This window comes from Monomorium pharaonis, chromosome 4 (genome assembly GCF_013373865.1).
Source record: "Monomorium pharaonis isolate MP-MQ-018 chromosome 4, ASM1337386v2, whole genome shotgun sequence".
NCBI classification, from domain to species: domain Eukaryota; kingdom Metazoa; phylum Arthropoda; class Insecta; order Hymenoptera; family Formicidae; genus Monomorium; species Monomorium pharaonis.
The window spans coordinates 26,990,567-27,007,853 of NC_050470.1; the positions used below are offsets into that span (position 1 = coordinate 26,990,567).

At 30.6% G+C, this 17,287-nt stretch overlaps 2 protein-coding genes across 4 annotated transcripts; one reads left to right on the forward strand and one right to left on the reverse strand.

Annotated features, from left to right (window-relative positions):
- Window positions 1-444: 444 nt before the first annotated feature.
- LOC105838029 (probable 4-coumarate--CoA ligase 3) lies at window positions 445-9,429 on the reverse strand. Of its 2 annotated transcripts, XM_036286300.1 has the most exons (11): window positions 8,981-9,429; window positions 8,713-8,915; window positions 5,962-6,247; window positions 5,479-5,686; window positions 5,141-5,313; window positions 4,836-5,022; window positions 4,244-4,398; window positions 3,856-4,039; window positions 2,827-3,152; window positions 2,414-2,609; window positions 445-2,139 (listed from the first exon to the last, which is right to left on the reverse strand). In XM_036286300.1, exons 3-11 carry the CDS (start codon window positions 6,193-6,195, stop codon window positions 2,054-2,056), a joined length of 1,749 nt encoding a protein of 582 aa, XP_036142193.1. In that variant the 5' UTR covers window positions 6,196-6,247; window positions 8,713-8,915; window positions 8,981-9,429; the 3' UTR covers window positions 445-2,053. The 2 variants fall into 2 exon arrangements, with proteins under 2 accessions (XP_036142193.1, XP_012538742.2); XM_012683288.3 differs by lacking the exon at window positions 8,713-8,915 and having other exon boundaries at window positions 8,981-9,428.
- A 2,867-nt stretch (window positions 9,430-12,296) lies between these two features.
- Window positions 12,297-17,238, forward strand: LOC105838032. 2 transcript variants are annotated; one of them, XM_012683290.2, is made up of 8 exons: window positions 12,297-12,509; window positions 13,129-13,236; window positions 13,749-13,958; window positions 14,310-14,861; window positions 16,025-16,094; window positions 16,172-16,334; window positions 16,758-16,985; window positions 17,044-17,238. In XM_012683290.2, exons 1-8 carry the CDS (start codon window positions 12,483-12,485, stop codon window positions 17,087-17,089), a joined length of 1,404 nt encoding a protein of 467 aa, XP_012538744.1. In that variant the 5' UTR covers window positions 12,297-12,482; the 3' UTR covers window positions 17,090-17,238. The 2 variants fall into 2 exon arrangements, with proteins under 2 accessions (XP_012538744.1, XP_012538745.1); XM_012683291.2 differs by having other exon boundaries at window positions 17,062-17,238.
- The last annotated feature ends 49 nt before the right edge of the window (window positions 17,239-17,287 follow it).

Here is a 17,287-nt window from a genome sequence, read left to right on the forward strand (position 1 = left end):
ATGAAAAATTCTACATATCTGAACGTCAGATTTTTTACACGGTTTTATAACTTAAAATTTGCTACATGTTGAAAATAATTACAATATTTCAATATTATTATATGATTTTATCATATTAATTATGATTTTACCTTATTATATCATTACCGAATTTTCTAAATCACATTTACTTAATCTTATATTGTTATATATACTGTTTAATTGTTGGGAAAATTAAATATTGTCTAAAAGCGAACAAGAATAAGAAACTTGTTTTTTTATTCGCTTCATTTGAATTGCAACATTTATGGAAAGTACGAATTGAACCATTATATGCGTTATTCAAATTTCTGCACATGCAAATTGATTTATTATAAAAATTAAATTCACTCTTTATGGATAATGTAACTACACATCGTGTGGCATTCGTAGACATATCGAGGAACCAATTAAATAGGAGGAATAAAAATTTATAAAATTGTATTTTATTCAAGAGAGAGAGAGAGAGTGACATTATATGAATTCTAAGTAGAACCAAGGTAAAATAATTATCAAAAGATTAAAGATTAATATTACGTGATACACACACACACACACACACACACACTATATATATATATAATAACTAGAAATTGAATTTTGTTTCAAACAATTTTTATTATATTTTGTTACATTGATATTTGTGTGCATATATACAATATCCATCAAAAACAAAAAAATTTTACCAAATGTCAATAAAATAAAATATCACAGTAAAAATTGTTTGAAACATTTCTAGTTACTTTTAGTGCCAGCTACAAAATCTCTTCTAGAAAAAAAAGTTGTGTTTGATATCTCCCTTTTGAAATTATAGAGAAGAAAATGGTATTATAGCCTCATTTATATTTTGTACAATAACTTTGTCAATAATTAATATTTTAAATTGAATACTTAACGTTTGCGTTCGCCATGTTGTTCAATCCATTCTAGATTAAAAATTATGAAGTACCTAAGACTTATAATGACATTTATAAATATGCGATGACACTACACAATAAATCAAACAGAAACACAGGTAGTAATGTGGCTTCTCCAGTAAAATAAATTTAAAAATCAAAACATTCTGTTAGAGAATTATACATTTAGTTAAAATAAAGAGAAACTTTTGCAGAACGTGAAAATATCCATGTACATAATCTTTTCAGTATATAGACTGCAGTAATAAATTTCTATAATACATGTAATATGTAAAATTTGAATTAGCAGTAGAAATGCAACTTATCAAATAATTATTTTGATATAAAAACCTTAAAAAAGCCGTGTTAGTTTGTTGCAGATGGTTACATTAAACATAAAATTCCATGCTATTGTTTATCTTTGTATAACTCGAAATGTGTATAAAAAATAAAATATTAAATTTAAAAAACGATTAAGTATACTATATTATGATAATATGTCCAAGTTAAAAAAAAAGAATGGATATATAATTATTGATAAAATATACCTTGAAAAAGTTTCACAATGCTCAAAAACAAAAAAGGCTTATAACAAATGTTGGTTGATATATATTGACATATTACCGCCATTGCAACCTACTAAATAAATAATTTCATAAATATTCATTAGAATTCCCCATCTAATGTCAAAAGCTATAATCACCTTTTTCTCTATTAACCAATGTCTTTTAATATTATATTGAATTTTTAATGGGCTGTAGATAATTTATATATACATATTTAGGTAAAAAATATGTAGATTTATATTTAAAAAATGTATAGACACTAAGAATACTATATACATATGATATACACCCGCCGAAATTTACATTCTACTTACGTTTATGTACAAAAATATTTATCACTATAATATCTTATTTATAAAATAATTTTTCGCTACCCCATGTATGAAAAGTGATCCTTTTCTGACCTGTCAATTCATATTTAAGAACCAACATTTCGATGCACAGATAACAATATTGCGTGCGATACGTGTAGATCGGGTATTGCCTACACTTACGAACAATTGTCCGATTCACCGCATTTGTTGCATAAATAACTATTCTGAACACACCCTACAAAAAAAATTTTTGGTGACGCTAAGACTTATAATCTCGCTTCAACTTTGATCTTAGAATTTTTCCGCCCGGATTCTTCGGAATATCGTCAACGAATATGACTCCACCTGAGGAAAAGAAAAATGTAATGTAATCCTCGAAGTTTCATAATAAAGTTTTTATCTACCAAAATTTTCTGTCCCTGAATTTTTAAATCTACTTTATGTAAATAATTTATGTAGCAATTAGTTTTTCCTCCATGTATTTGCGATATTCTTTCGAATATTTGGACAATTGTTCTAAAGACCGTAACAACCAATCCATGTGCTTATAATTAAACTAATCATAAGGCAATTAGAAATCTCGCGATGCTGTACAACAGTTGAAGTAATCGAGTTATACCTTCAAGTTGCTTGTAGTCGGAGACCTTCCCTTTCACAAAGTTCTTAATGTCGTCCTCCGTAGGACTTTTACCCTTTCTTACTACTACGAATGCTTTCGGCACTTCACCATGCCTCGCGTGCGGAATACCAATCACTGCCGCTTCCTCCACATCTGGATGTGTCCTCAATAACGCTTCTAGTTCTGCCGGCGGTACCTTCGATCAGGCGAAAATAAGATTTTAAATTAAAAGGTGAGAACTTTAATCACAGCCGAGAAATAAAGTACCATCAAGCAGCTGAACTTCATTTTCCCACACAAGCTATATACGTGAATAATTATAAAGTCCAACAATATGACAGAACTAAATTAATCATAGCAAGATAATCATTAAGACGAAAAGAGAAAGGCCCTTTTCTTATCAGAATTATTACCTGGAATCCTTTGACTTTGATGAGTTCCTTTAATCTGTCTGTAATAAAAAAATCGAAATCTTCATCAAAGTATGCGACATCGCCTGTTTTCAACCATCCATCCTCGGTTAATGTATTTTTCGTAGCGACTTCATCATTTAGATATCCCTTCATAATGTGAGGTCCCTTGATCCATAATTCGCCGGCTTGACCTGGAGTGCTGATGTCCTGCTGTGATGTTATATCCACCAAACGTGCTTGGCAACTCGCAACATTTTTCCCAATGCTAGAAAACTTTTTTCCACTTTCGAGAAACGACACTGGCGAACTTTCCGTCAATCCGTAACCTTGAAAAAACGCCGTAAAATTTTAAATAATCAAACTCGAAATAAATATTTTGTTATTTTCTATTGGTTGACTGTCTTCTTCTCTTTTATATTTTTCTTAACGAAATTTAAAATCAAAAGTAAAATTAAATTGAAGTGATTGATAATTACATTGGTTGATAATTACTTTGTATTACACATTATTAAAAATATCAAATCTCTAAAGTAGAAAACGATTTCAAAGAAGTTAAATGTTCATATCGGAATAAAACCAGTTTACGAAGAAATTAAATGAATGCATTCTGGCAGTTAGTACTGGTACTTTTTTAAACTAGCACGATAAATTTGTCGAATTTTACAAATATAAACATGTATCAAAACAACTATTCAAACAAGAATAAAATTTAATATGATGCCGCTCTCTCAATACAACGAACTATTCCAGGATCGACGTAGCCGATTCGTTGGATCTTGTTAAAAATTGAATGTATACATCGCTCATTCGTTCAAACTCGCAAACCTCACAAAATGCAAAACTCGTCCCTCCTCGTCGAGGTTATTTCTCACCCCATCGAAAAAAAAATATATATTCGAGCCTTCAAAGCTTGCACACGTCGAAACGCGAATTCCGGAAATTTGATCTACGAAATTCGATAAACATCTCGTTCGCTCGCGAATCGAGAATTTTGCATTGACGTGACGGTATGATTTTGCAAACACTCACCTTGATGAAACTTGAAGGCTTTGGGGTCAATGTTGTATTTTTCGTAGAATCTATCAACGTCCGTTTGAGCGAGCGGCGCAGCACCACTTATCATCGTATGCATATGCTCGAAATGTTGCTTCTTCACAAGCGAGGAAGCCGTTAAGAATAGCAATATAGGTGGTACAGAAAATAGCACAGTTGCCTGTAAAGTATATTGCAAAATTAGAGGAAAAGATGTATATAATTGAAGACATATTAAAATACAAAATCACAAAAGACATAGATTATTTTAGACATATTTGAGTTGAGTCTAATATTCTACCTTAGTAAACCAATAATTAAAAAGAAAAATTTATCAGAAAGTCTAAAGGAAAAATTTATTTGTACATGACAAGAAACAAATTACCTTGCACTTTTCCAATATATTAACGAACGTCTTCGGTTCAAATTTTGGAATGGTTACTATTTTCCCGCCGAAAGCAAGACGTGGAAATACCATAACATTCATCCCATAAATATGGAAAATTGGTAATATTGCAGGTACTACTTCTTGATATGTGCCTAAAAAAAGCTTTAATATATAATAAATGTCGAATAATTATAAAAAAGAAGGTTAATATTATAATTTTTGTATTATGGTAACTCGTAATATCTCCATTACTTTAGATGAGGAATTCTAGTGACTAATAATAAACTTTGTTTAAAAACCCGTAATGACGGTAATATTCTAATATATAACAACCGACATTTTTTATAGTTTTATTTCTATCATTTATACCTAAAATCGATTAAATCATAATAACAAATGCAGATGTTAAATTTTCAATTCAAAATATTGATTATTAACAAAATTATTGTATAAAATCTAAATGTGGGCCCATAATACCTTCTACTAACATATAGCATGTCAATTGAAAATTCACAAAACTTTTTGAAAACGCAAACAAGAAAATTATAGTAATAGCTTGTTTATATAAATAAAGTAACAAATAACTTACTTGTAGTAGGTTGAAATTCATTGAGAGTGGAATTACCCATCATCATATTAGACACTAAATTACGATGCGTTAGCATAACTCCCTTTGGTAATCCAGTAGTACCACTTGAGAATGGCAAAACTGCTAGATCGTCGCAAGTACTGTCTAGTTTTACAGGTGGCAATAATTTACCTCGCGTTATGAGATCCTGAAAATTTTATACATGCTTATGTTTATTTTTACTTTACTTATTTTTACTTCCGTTTACTTTTGCGACACTTAAATATTCCTGATTTATTCGCATAAATACCTATCTTAATACTAACATCAAAAGGTATTGAACCCTCTGGCATGGAACCAGTCTTATCGTCAATCACAATAAAAGGAGTTTCACGAAATGGAAGACAAGCCCTTGTTGCAGCGAGCACTGAGGATGCAATTCCGGTCGAAGTAATGATTGCTTTTGCATTAACTTTTAAAAACTGCCTCTGCATTTCCTCTGAAAATTTTTATTACGTTTATCTATATTATAACAATAAGCATAATTCGCTCACTTTCTCATTTTGCCTTTATTTATCAGTTAAATATTTCATGTGTATATTTTATGTGAAAATTAAATAAAATGGTTTGCTTGGAGTAATGCGTTTGAAATAAAGCGACTCACCAGCCGTATATAGCGGATTTACGGTAGTGACAACAAGTCCGCCTGAAAAACTTCCAAGCAAAGCTAGAACTGTATCCGGCAAATTTGGTGTCACTAATGCCACCACATCGCCTTTTTTGAGACCCATATTCCGTAAACTTCTACCAATATAACTCGTAGCATCCTTGGCTTGCGCAAACGTGTACTTCTTACCATTTACGCCACATTCCTGCGCAAAATATGTTGTAAAATTAACATTATGTCTAAATTCTCCACAGAGTACGCGCGTTTACTGTTTACGAGTAAACTTATTTGCTATTTACATTTTGTCATATCTTTTATCTTTTTTTATTACTTATGCCTATTAAAATTTACTAAATAATTTACATCGGCTAGATGTAAATTTGAAGAAGATGACATGATTAATTAAAAACATTTTACACATAAATACATTATCTATATCTCTCATATAAAATATAGATCTATTATATATAAAAATATTACCAAAGCAATATGATTAGAATAATTCTCGCTGTTATTCCAAATAAACTCGTGGATCAATGTTTCCGGATAAGAAGCCTCACCAGCAAAAGGCGTAATAATCTTCTCATTATTTGGTCCCGTCATAATTCTTGTTTGTGATGAGGTCGATGCACGTCTTAATATGGGGTTCAGCGTCCCTTCCACATCCAACACTTGTCTGAATCTTTGAAGACCACGAAATGCGCGTGTCGCCATACTTGTACAGTGCACTACTAATTTATCGATAGCTAATTGCACTGGTTGTAATCTGAAAACGTAATAGATAACTGTTATGAGACTGTAAATAAAAGTAAAATAAATCTTACTGTAAATTCATGTATCAAAAGTAACTACACTCAAAAAGTGATTTTGCCACTTTAGCAAAAATTATATACGTATGAGAATTTTATAGCTGACGTAAATAAATGATCAACAAATAATGTGATACGTATTGCAACTTAATCAATCTAACTGATAGAATCAAAATACACAAATTCTCCATGACAATCAAAATTCTAACAGATACTAAAATTAGCAATAGACATTTTGATCGTTACATCTATCTATTTATTTCAAGAAATCTATCTATATCAAAACGTTTTTGAATGTATAAAAATGTTAACAAAAAATTATTTAAGTTTGATAAGTTCGATAATTTATGTATATATAAAGAAAGCCTATAAAAAAGATAATTAGATATTGCAAATTGCTTTTTTTTTATCATTGAGTATTTTCTTTATGCTAATTGGTTATTCTGTGCATAAAAATATTAAGGTATTGTTGTCAAAAAGGAATCATTTATGAAAAATCTCATATTTCTGTCAAAATAACATAAAATATTTTTTTTTCTACTTTTATAATTTCATATTCAGAATAAGAATAGAAATAATATTAATAAAAAATTATATTCTTAAACAAAATATTGTATAATTCTATTTTAAAAAATAACAATAACTTTTATATGATTTTAAATAATTTCTTAAATAATCTCTAAACAGACATTTTCAAAAATTGATTCTTTTATTATTTCTCTCACTCAGAAAAAACCAACAAGCATTTATTCAAAAAATTTTATCTATCGGAAGTATCTTAAAAATTGTAGCAACCAATACAAGGATCACTCTATATGATCTTATTTTGAATATTTTGCATATATATAATACATTAGCTTACATAATTTTATATAAAATATAAAATATCCGACGGCGACATTTTTAAGTAATATTCATGTGTAATTGTTGCCATTTTATAAATTACTTATAATTGTATTTTTTGTGATTACAAATAAATTTTGTGTTTTTATTGTCCTCTTTTTGTTCTTAACTGTATAAATTCTTAAGTATTAAAAATTATTTTTGTATTAAATTACATAAATATTAATGTCGTTACGTTTAGTTAAATTAACATAAGTAGGCCAATTGCGATAATACGAATATATATATATGCTAATTTATCATAAGAAATAAAATCAACAATACATAATCAAAATCTTAATCGATCGGATAATGTATGAGCTGTTCAAAGTTCAAAAGTTGCTTTTCAGGCTAGATTTTTATCGTAGATTATTGCTGTATTGAATATTGCTTTAAATCGAAATGTTATCATTGTCAAATAAGAAAATTCAATTTTTATAAATTAAAGTTATAAAGAATTTTTTATTTGTCTAAAGAAAACGTGTCTAGAAAAATTATCCAAATAAATATATGTTACTTACAAAATGTTAATTAAATACTGATTACAATAATGCATTAACTCTCTTGTATCAGTTATTCATTGCTTTAAATAATATAACATAAAATTTGCATTTATAATACAAATTTTTATTTATAATAAAATTTGTTGCATATAACATATTTAGCTAATACTGTAGCAACTAGAGATTAGAAAGTATTAATTTTTAGATTATAAAACTATTGTTAATTTATGACTATTAAATACGACAAAACAATTTGAGATATCATAATTATCTGCACTTCAAGAAACTTACAAAAAATTTTATACGCACAATTGAAACTAGACTCTCTCTGCAACCAATAAATATTAACAGCTTAGCAGATAAACAACATTATTATGCTCATATAGTGACAAATGGTATAAGAACAGAAGGTTAAATAAATCCGCGAATGATCTTATGCACGCACATCGTGACATCAAAATTTTTTTATTATTTATAGAGGCTTATGACGTTTACTGTCTCCGATCTATCAAAGAATTGAAAAAAATTGCATATAAAACAGAATTATATTGGTATACACACACAACACACACACACACACACACACACACACACACACACAGTATTATTAATTATAATACATTACATTGTACTATATTCTGTTATAATGCAATGCAATGTCAATACGAATATTTGGTAATATGCAATTCTCGCAAAAATAAGAATTTAGAAAAAAACTATCTAATAGTTCGAAAACATTATATTACGTTACATTACATACCATTAAATTTAATAAAAATCAAAATATTGTTAACATACATATTCATATAAATACTTTTCATTAAATTAAACAAAATGTTTAAATAGTGCTTTTACTTTACTGATTATATCATTATGTAAAAATTATTTGTTTATAACAATTTTAAATTACCATGTACTTGCAGAAAACACTAATCACGTCAAAAGTATTTCCATAAATCTTTGTTATTTTCAAATTCTTTATAATCAGAGAATCGCAGTATCGTAATACATAAAATATTATGAAAAGTTATACATACGTATGTTTTTATACTTGGTAGAAAATTTTGCGTCGTTTAATCATTTGGTCTAAATTTATAATATTTAACATCTAAATTTTAACGTAAACTTTTTTATGTAATTTAAAATTAATTTTCTCATAAAAAAATTATTCCATCTTTACACAACATATTTTTATCACGAAGAGTTATTTTCAATAGTACAAGTATTTGTTAAATATATCCTGCAAAATTATTCAAATGTTCAAAGATATTGAGATTGATGTTATACAGAATCATATTAACTTACCTTTTCTGTGTGCGTGCGTGATAAATCGTGAATCGTTGCAAGTCTATTTTTAGCGATGTAGAACGCAATCTTATTAATGGCGATATCTTGGTATCTCACTATGCTCTTTTAACAAGGTTACAATATTACAACCTCGTTGAAATGCTGTATAACTAAAACTTTCAATTCTTTCATATATCAACTTTTATGCACGCACAATATTTCGCAAAAAAATTCGCGCGAATTAAGCAGTTGTCAGTTAAAACGTCGTCGATCGATCGTTGCTTCACCGACGTTCACGCGCCCAGTTTCACTGGCGAACTGGCAACAAAGTTCTTCAACAAAACAAACCGAACTTCTGACTTCTGAGTCTAAAGAGAAAATATCTAACTCCCACCTCTCAGTCTCTCACCATCAACTTGTTATGCCAGAAAGATGTATGAGGCTGCGTTCGTAAACATCACCCAAGTGTCCCTACGTATCATTTTATCCTTATTATTCATCGAACGTGAAACAAGGATAAAATGATACCTGAGAGTACTCAGGTGACGTTTCCGAACGCAACTCGAGAGATAAACAAGAGAAAATGAAACTGCCATAGACTATTATGCACTTGTAAACTAAACATCAAATCGAAGTTAACAGTATATCAACTGTTATCAGTTGCTTGTAATTACCAATTAACCAATATTTAAATAAATGTTTTGTGTAAGATATTCTTTATAGTAGTTCTAATTGTTGAAACATGTAACAATAGAAAAAATTTTTATTGTATAAAAAATATATTATTAAAAAACCAGATAATAAATGTAAATAGAAGAAAATCTATTAAAAATGCAACAACGAAAAACAACATTGTACGCCTGGAATACGATTTATTAATGTAATGATTATTTTAGAAATAATTTGTAACATTTAAAATAACAAAGCTTCAAATAAATTTAATTTTGAATTACACTTATCTCTTTTCAGCCAAAAATCCTATAAAAGTTAAAGTACATAATTTGGAAAATAAATGATAAACGGAATAAATAGTTATTTGAAACAAAACCGTTTTGTAAGGTCTTTAAATCAGATATCATAAACATGTATGCATCATGCATGCTTAATCTTGTACATATCAATTATATAAAACGTATGTTTTTTTAATGAGAAATTCTTGAAATTTTTACATCAGATTTCAAAAATTATGTATTGACATTACTGTTAAATTATTAGATAGACTATCGTTTGATGGATATAACTATAATATGATTTAATAACTTACAGTATTTACAATATTCTCTAAAATTATCTTTTTTTATCATACGATTAATCTCTTAATATTAATGAATTTATCAATTTAAAAGGATGTTGGAAACAGTTTGTTTTACCGAATTAAACAATAATTTTTGTAATAAGATTTTGTATGTATTTCTTTTATAGATTCAAAATCTTTTTTTAGAATTATATTCTACATATATACATTAATAGATATCCATCTATAAACTAATCTTTATATATTGAGAACGACAAAAATTTCTTTTATTAGATAATAATAATAAAATTTTTTGTTCTCAGTATAAAATCCAGTTCACAAACTGATACTAATATATATATTTTAATTCTAAAAAAGGACTTCCAAATATACACATATAATTAAATAGATTATTGTTATTCCAGTAACATATTATATTTTATGTGTTTAAAAATTTATGAATGGAACCTATTTCAAGATTGGATTTAAACAGAACAATTAAAGAAAATTAACATTCTTTTGGCCTTGATTTCAAAGATGATCTCATACGCTTGAAGACAAAGTGAAATATTTCATTCTCTTGCCATCTAGCGTCATATCTTGAGCAACGAGAAGTGCATTGCATTTACCAAGACAGGTCAATAATATCGTGCGGCAATGTTTCTTACTTAAAATTATTAAGAAACTCTTATTTCCTATTAATATCGATCCTATCAGAATTCTGTATAATTGCTTTATGAAACATTGTTTTATTGTTTTATCTTTTCCTGTTATATCTAATCATTTTAAAAACTTATTAATTCTCTTAATTAATTCTCCTGTTCTTTTCCGATAATATATTTTATTGAAATGAATAATCTCTCTTAATTGACTTCTTATCAAATACGCGAACACAACAAGCAAATTTTTGCTGCTACAACCGACCTTTTCTTCCTGTTGTACCTCTCATATACCTGAAATATTTAAAGAAACCGGATTTCTCCCACTGCCCTAATAATTGTTCTCCCTTTTTCACATATTAGTTTCTTCTACGTTTTTCTTTTCAGTTCCCAAGTAAAACAACAGGTCGCGATAACGTCAAAATGATATTAAATTAATTATAACTGATAGAAAAGTGACTTTGATTAATCATTTGAGGCCATTTTCATAATAACCATTTGCTTGGGTTTGCTCTCTCCCCCCCCTCTGCCCCCTCTCTTTTTGTTACTATGTATATGTTTTGTTAATTTGTGTTTAATCTGTGTGAACTACTTGTCATTTTGTTCCAAATTCTTGTTTTGTTACGCATAAACTAATATATTATAATATATTTACGGTAGCTTATGATTAATTATTTAAGAATATCTTATTTGTAATTTAAGCTCTTATTTTGTTTATTTTTGCATTCAAGATTAAATAATTACATATGTTAATTTGCCATAGCATAAGTATGAAACGTAAACTTTTTAAATATTATTGCATAAGTTCTTGATAAAATTGCTAGTTTTATAATTTTCTGCATTAGTCGTTTAAAGCTTATCAAACCAGTTATGCGTCGGCGCGTCTTCATCGACGCCGACGCCGACGCCGACGCTGATGGCGTTTGATAAAACAGGACCGTCTCAAAATGCTTTCAAGTAAAGTGTATTGAGAAATTAAAATGTATTATAAAATGTCTACAAGAAAATGTGTACGTTTTTATTAAATACGATTAAAATTAATTATGAATTGAACAATAACAAAATAACACACACGCAACAAAATTAAAAACATTCTTTTAAGATTTAATTATTTTTTTATGCTGACAAAATATTATTTTATTATTTTATGTATAAACAGCTTTTTAATTTCAATATAAAGAGATATTTACGAAACTATAGCAAAATTATAAAATGCTAAATAATATATAATGTAAAAACACACGCTATAAAAATAATACTTATAAAAATAAATTTAATTATACGTTTACACACTCGTAGTTTTTAGATTTAATTAAAGAAATATGAATTTCGTGATGCTGACGTGTCAGACATGATTAATTTATATTTATCATTTATCTAACAACCGCTAAGACTACACACACATACACATGCCGGCACGCCCCTGCATATGCTTGAAACCTGCGCTCAAGGGTGACGGCCATGTCGACGTGGACCCTGCAGTGCACCCCCCGTTGCAACCTGCATATACCTTCGGCTGGCGACTACTCGCACGGAGAAACGACCACTCTCAGGGAACGGACAGGATCATCTCGAAGCAAGTAATCGTCGCGCCGGGTTTCTCTTGCACGCAGCATTTGGGCTATGAATGAAGACCCAACCCTTTCACTTCGAGGTAACCATCCCCTCATATATTTCACCATATATCTCGTGTCGTATTCACTCGACGGATATCCGGGGGATTTATAGGGTGAAATTAAAGTCATTTAACAGAAGTCACAAGTGTTCATAGATAAGAAAACAACACGCTTCCTGTCGCAATTAAAGGTGATTAAAAGAATATTAATGTGCGTGAACGAGTGGCGACATTTTTATCGATTGCATTACTTATGCATGTGTGCCTTGAGGAATATTCTTTGGTTGTGTATATATATTGTTACGGAGTGTATAAGGTTGATACATGTACTCGTGCGTCACTTTGACGTTTGCCATTTATTAGTCGATCGTAATACGGCCTTAATTAAAATATCATGCACGCGAATATGTAAGGGAGTTCTCTATATTGTGTCAAAAAAAAGTTACCGCATTTCATGCCATTCGAAAGTGTTTATATAAATATAGAACGTGAGTGAGGAGCGCTCTCTTCCATTTGCCTCGATATGAAAGATAATCGATAGTTTGCAACTCTTTAAAGCGAAAGAGTTGCAAAGTGAAAGTTTTTTAACTTTTTGCATCACGGAAGACGCGTCCACACGTGTTTATATGGCAATTAAGTAATGTTCCATTATCGTTAGGTTTTAGCAGTGTTGCTTCTATCTGTGATTCCATGGCCGGGTCCCAGCGTCTTTAAAATATCATGCCCCCGCGATCGAGCATCTGTAGTGAGGAGGATAGTTCACAAGGTAAGAAAAAAATACACTTGATTCGTATGATTTAACTTTTTTACGCGATAAATACTCCTTCTGTTATGTTGTATAAACGCATTGACCTAGTAAGATAAGATAAGAATACGGATCGCATAAATCGAGATATAAATGAATTATTGTTTAAAATTATTAATTGAAACTACCTACCCGGTAAAAAATTTTTCATGTAAGAACATAAATATGTAAGTATATAATTATATATATATATATATTATGTACAAAATATGCAAAAAGATATGTACAAAAACAAATCATAGAATTATATACGTAATATATCCATATGAAAAATGTATTACTGGATAGTAAATTAATTATATACAATTAAACGATTTAATACAATTATTTTTTTACTTGAGAAAGGAAACATATATTTTATTATATTTTCCGAAAATCTGATAACACACACACACACACACACAGTCGACAATAGTTCAATTAAGAACTGCAAAAAGATGAGAACAACATAACTTATTAAGTCAAAATTTCAGCGATGGATGCCAATACTGAAAAAGTATCAGGTAGAATTACCATTGGAATGCCCATTTCACGAGAGTCGAGATATTTTTCGGCCACAACAAAAGGCGAAGCATCAGTACAGGCCATCACAATGGACCTGCGGCCTTTGCGGCAAGTCCTTCTATGCCGAAAAACATCTGGACGCCCACTTCGATAACAGGCATAAAAGCAATGTTAACATGGTAAGTAAACGTTAAAAAATGTATATCGTAAACGTAAAAAATTGTTGGTGATTTGTTAAAAAACGTAATGCGTAATTATTGCAAAATTCGAAACAAGATTATAAAAACTGTTATATCTGATAGAAGTTATTTTTTATTTTATATTTACGTTTCTAAAACTTTGCTTTTAGTTTTTACTTAAGAAATTTATTCCAAAAACAAAGTGGCGGTATTGGCGACTTTCTGTGTATATTTTCGTACAGGTTTTGTCATCTTAGTTTATTATTAGCGTTGATTATTAATTATTACCAAGTCCAAATTTTTTTAAATCGGTAATATATTCAGCGAAGATCTAAATATTCTTTTTTTCAGGCAGAAGATGCGGTATGCCTAGCAGATTACTGCGACATTATGCGCTGCGAGGTGCTGGGCAACCGTGACTTCGAGAACTCGGTGGACGACGATGGTGGTCACCTGAACACCGATATCCAAGTGTGGCGCGAAAATACCGAGCAACAGAAGCAACAACAACAGCGGCGCACTTCTGTCATGCCGTGTGGGTCGCGTGGCCTCGCCAGGATGTATCCTACAGATAAGTCCTGCGCCGTCGCTGGCGGTGGAGCGGTGACGAATCTGCAGCGTTATTGTCGTCGCGAGGGCCATGATAACAGTGACATGCACAATCACAGACTAACGAGATCGTCCTTTCACAACGAGATCGCCGAAACGGATAACAAAAACGATGACTGCGAGGAGGACGAGGAAGACGAGGACGACGAGGAGGACGCCGAAGACGAGGAGAATCTAGTAGAAGCGGCGTTACCCGCCGTCGACAAAAAACAAAGACGGCGAGGATTGCACTTGAGGAAGCTAAAGTCCAACTGTAAGCCGGAGGAGTTGCAGAAACTGAAGACCCAATGTGAAGTGAGTTGCTGCCAGTTGAAGTGAAGTTACTGCATGGTCATTGGTGATTTTATATGATATTTGGCATAGCTTCGAAATATCTTCACCAAAATACATAGTACATAATTTTAGGAGAAATAGAGCTCCCCGATAGGAAAAGATTTATAAAATTGTATGACAAAGAATTGTAAAAAATTTATAATCCGTCATTATGAGGGCATAGTTGAGAAAATAGATGTAGAAACATTAATAAATGTTTGCGCAATTAAATTTTGAAATGATATGTTGGCATAACAGTAGCGATATGGCGAATTATCTTAACAGCACATTTGCAAAATTAAATTTAGAAATAAATTGTGCAATAATTGAGAAAAATATTTCAGTCGTAACATGTTTAAAACATTTAGAAATATAATTGTGCACAAAAGACTCAAATTATTCTCCAATTATTCTTAAATTATGATGCACAAATATTAAAACATGGAATGTGTAATATTGCATGTTTCAATATTTGTGCATTATAATGTAGGAATGATTTAAGAGTTTCTGACCGCTATTATTATCAATGAGATACTTAACTCTCCAACGGACGCAACTAATCTGTCAGACAAAGTCCCTCTTTTTTAATCTTTATTTAAATGTCTAATGAGTAAGCAATATTTGTTAAATTCATTGTAATTAGCTTACTTTTTGATATTAATTTTGAATTAAATATTGAAGATTAAATGCTGTAAATATTGCACATTATTATTGCTGTATTATATTGTGAAAATATTGAAGATTATAATGTGAAGATTATAATTTTAAATGCTAAAATAATTGCAAAATATTTATGTTTCAATATTTGTCTAATCTTTAACAAATATTATGTAAGAATTACATTCTGACGAAACTTCTGTTGCGTTATGGCGAATCATCTTAACACAATCTTTAATGCCATTATTGTGCAATGTTTGCAAAATCTTCCTATCGGGGCTATTCAACGTTCACGCACTATCTCTCGGACATCGTAACATGTACTTTGAAAATAAGATAATTTAGTTAAAATCGAGTCGACGCACTCGCGATTTGAATAGTACGCGATCTTTGATCTTGTTTACACGAAAGATAGGCTCGCAGACACACCTCTGTCTGTGAACACCAATGATATGTAATAATCGCGTTTATCACGCGATCGTCAACAGATACTCGTGCGCGATTGCATCGCTGGGCTGCTTGCTAATCTTTCTGTGCGGGATTTCCAAGAAATCGAAGGTATGCAATTGATTACGCAAACCGTACTTAATACGATCGTTAACATTTCCCTTATCGAGCGTAATTGATATCGACAGGGGAGCTAAACCGAGCGATCTGCTGGTATCTCAGCTGTGATAAGTACTGGGAGGACACAAAAAGATCGCAGCGTCATACACCCTGGTATTTGCTGACTGTCTTCATGCTACTCCTGTTTTCGTCGATTTACGCATGTTATTACATAATCTGGGTTTGCTTCAAGTACGTTACATCAAATTAAGAAAACTCAAGTTTCTTTTAAATGTAATTGACTAGATTGGTTCTAATACAAAAGATTTCTTGTATTTTTGTAAAAGATTTTTTAAGTAAATTGCAAAGATCTGTAAGACATACGTTGTTACTTACTTTTTAAAGTTGTTAATTACTTTTTAAAAGTTTAGAAGATCGCTGAATACAGAAATAATAGATAAAGTCTAAAAATTTAACATAACGGATAATATAACGAATCCAAAAATAAAATATTAAATTGTAATAAAATTGTTTAATACGAGTATTTTCCACAATGGTAACTTTCGATAATAACTTTCTTTTAGCTGTCAAAACGCCCAAAATTAGTTTGAAATGTATATGGCTCATTATATAACATCGTAGTAATCTTAATTCTTTCATCTCCATTGCATGTAGTACCGCGGACGACGATAGACTGGACGGTAGCGGAAGCGTGGATTACAACGGAAGCACGGATCGCTCGAGTACTTCTCCGTTGCACGACCCGAATATTCACGAGGGTAGGTTAGAAAGACGAAAGGGCGATCACGGGGACGAGAACCTGCCCTTAACGAGCGAAGACATGCCTGATCATTACATCTACGTCTCTTACCCACCCGAGCTAAAGCGGCGACTTTTGGAAAGGTATATCGAATCACGCGCGAAAGTGTAGCAGTGATGTATACTCTATGCCGTAATACAGTGACCCTCCTGCTTACAGCTGCTACAACAGGACCACTCGTCTGTAAACCGAGGTACACAGGAAGTACATATACGTGATAAAATCTTATCTGGGAACTGTGCAAAAGAAAGGTACTCGGGGATAAACTTCTCTCATTTTTCTCGTTATCTTCGTGTTTTGTATACCGAATGTGAATAAACTGCATCGTGGACACAACATCTGCTCATTCTATTCCTGTTTAGTTTCTTATCTTCTAAGAAAGCAT

Excerpts from the sequence above, each read along its gene's own strand:
- LOC105838029 (XM_036286300.1), bottom strand. The coding sequence starts at position 6,195 with ATGGCGACACGCGCATTTCGTGGTCTTCAAAGATTCAGACAAGTGTTG. Across the intron at positions 4,040-4,243 it reads ATATATTGGAAAAGTGCAAG|GCAACTGTGCTATTTTCTGT; the intron begins GTAATTTGTTTC and ends TATACTTTACAG. Across the intron at positions 3,153-3,855 it reads AGCCTTCAAGTTTCATCAAG|GTTACGGATTGACGGAAAGT; the intron begins GTGAGTGTTTGC and ends CGTTTTTTCAAG.
- LOC105838032 (XM_012683290.2), top strand. The coding sequence starts at position 12,483 with ATGAAGACCCAACCCTTTCACTTCGAG. Across the intron at positions 16,095-16,171 it reads GGATTTCCAAGAAATCGAAG|GGGAGCTAAACCGAGCGATC; the intron begins GTATGCAATTGA and ends TGATATCGACAG. Across the intron at positions 16,986-17,043 it reads AAGCGGCGACTTTTGGAAAG|TGACCCTCCTGCTTACAGCT; the intron begins GTATATCGAATC and ends GCCGTAATACAG.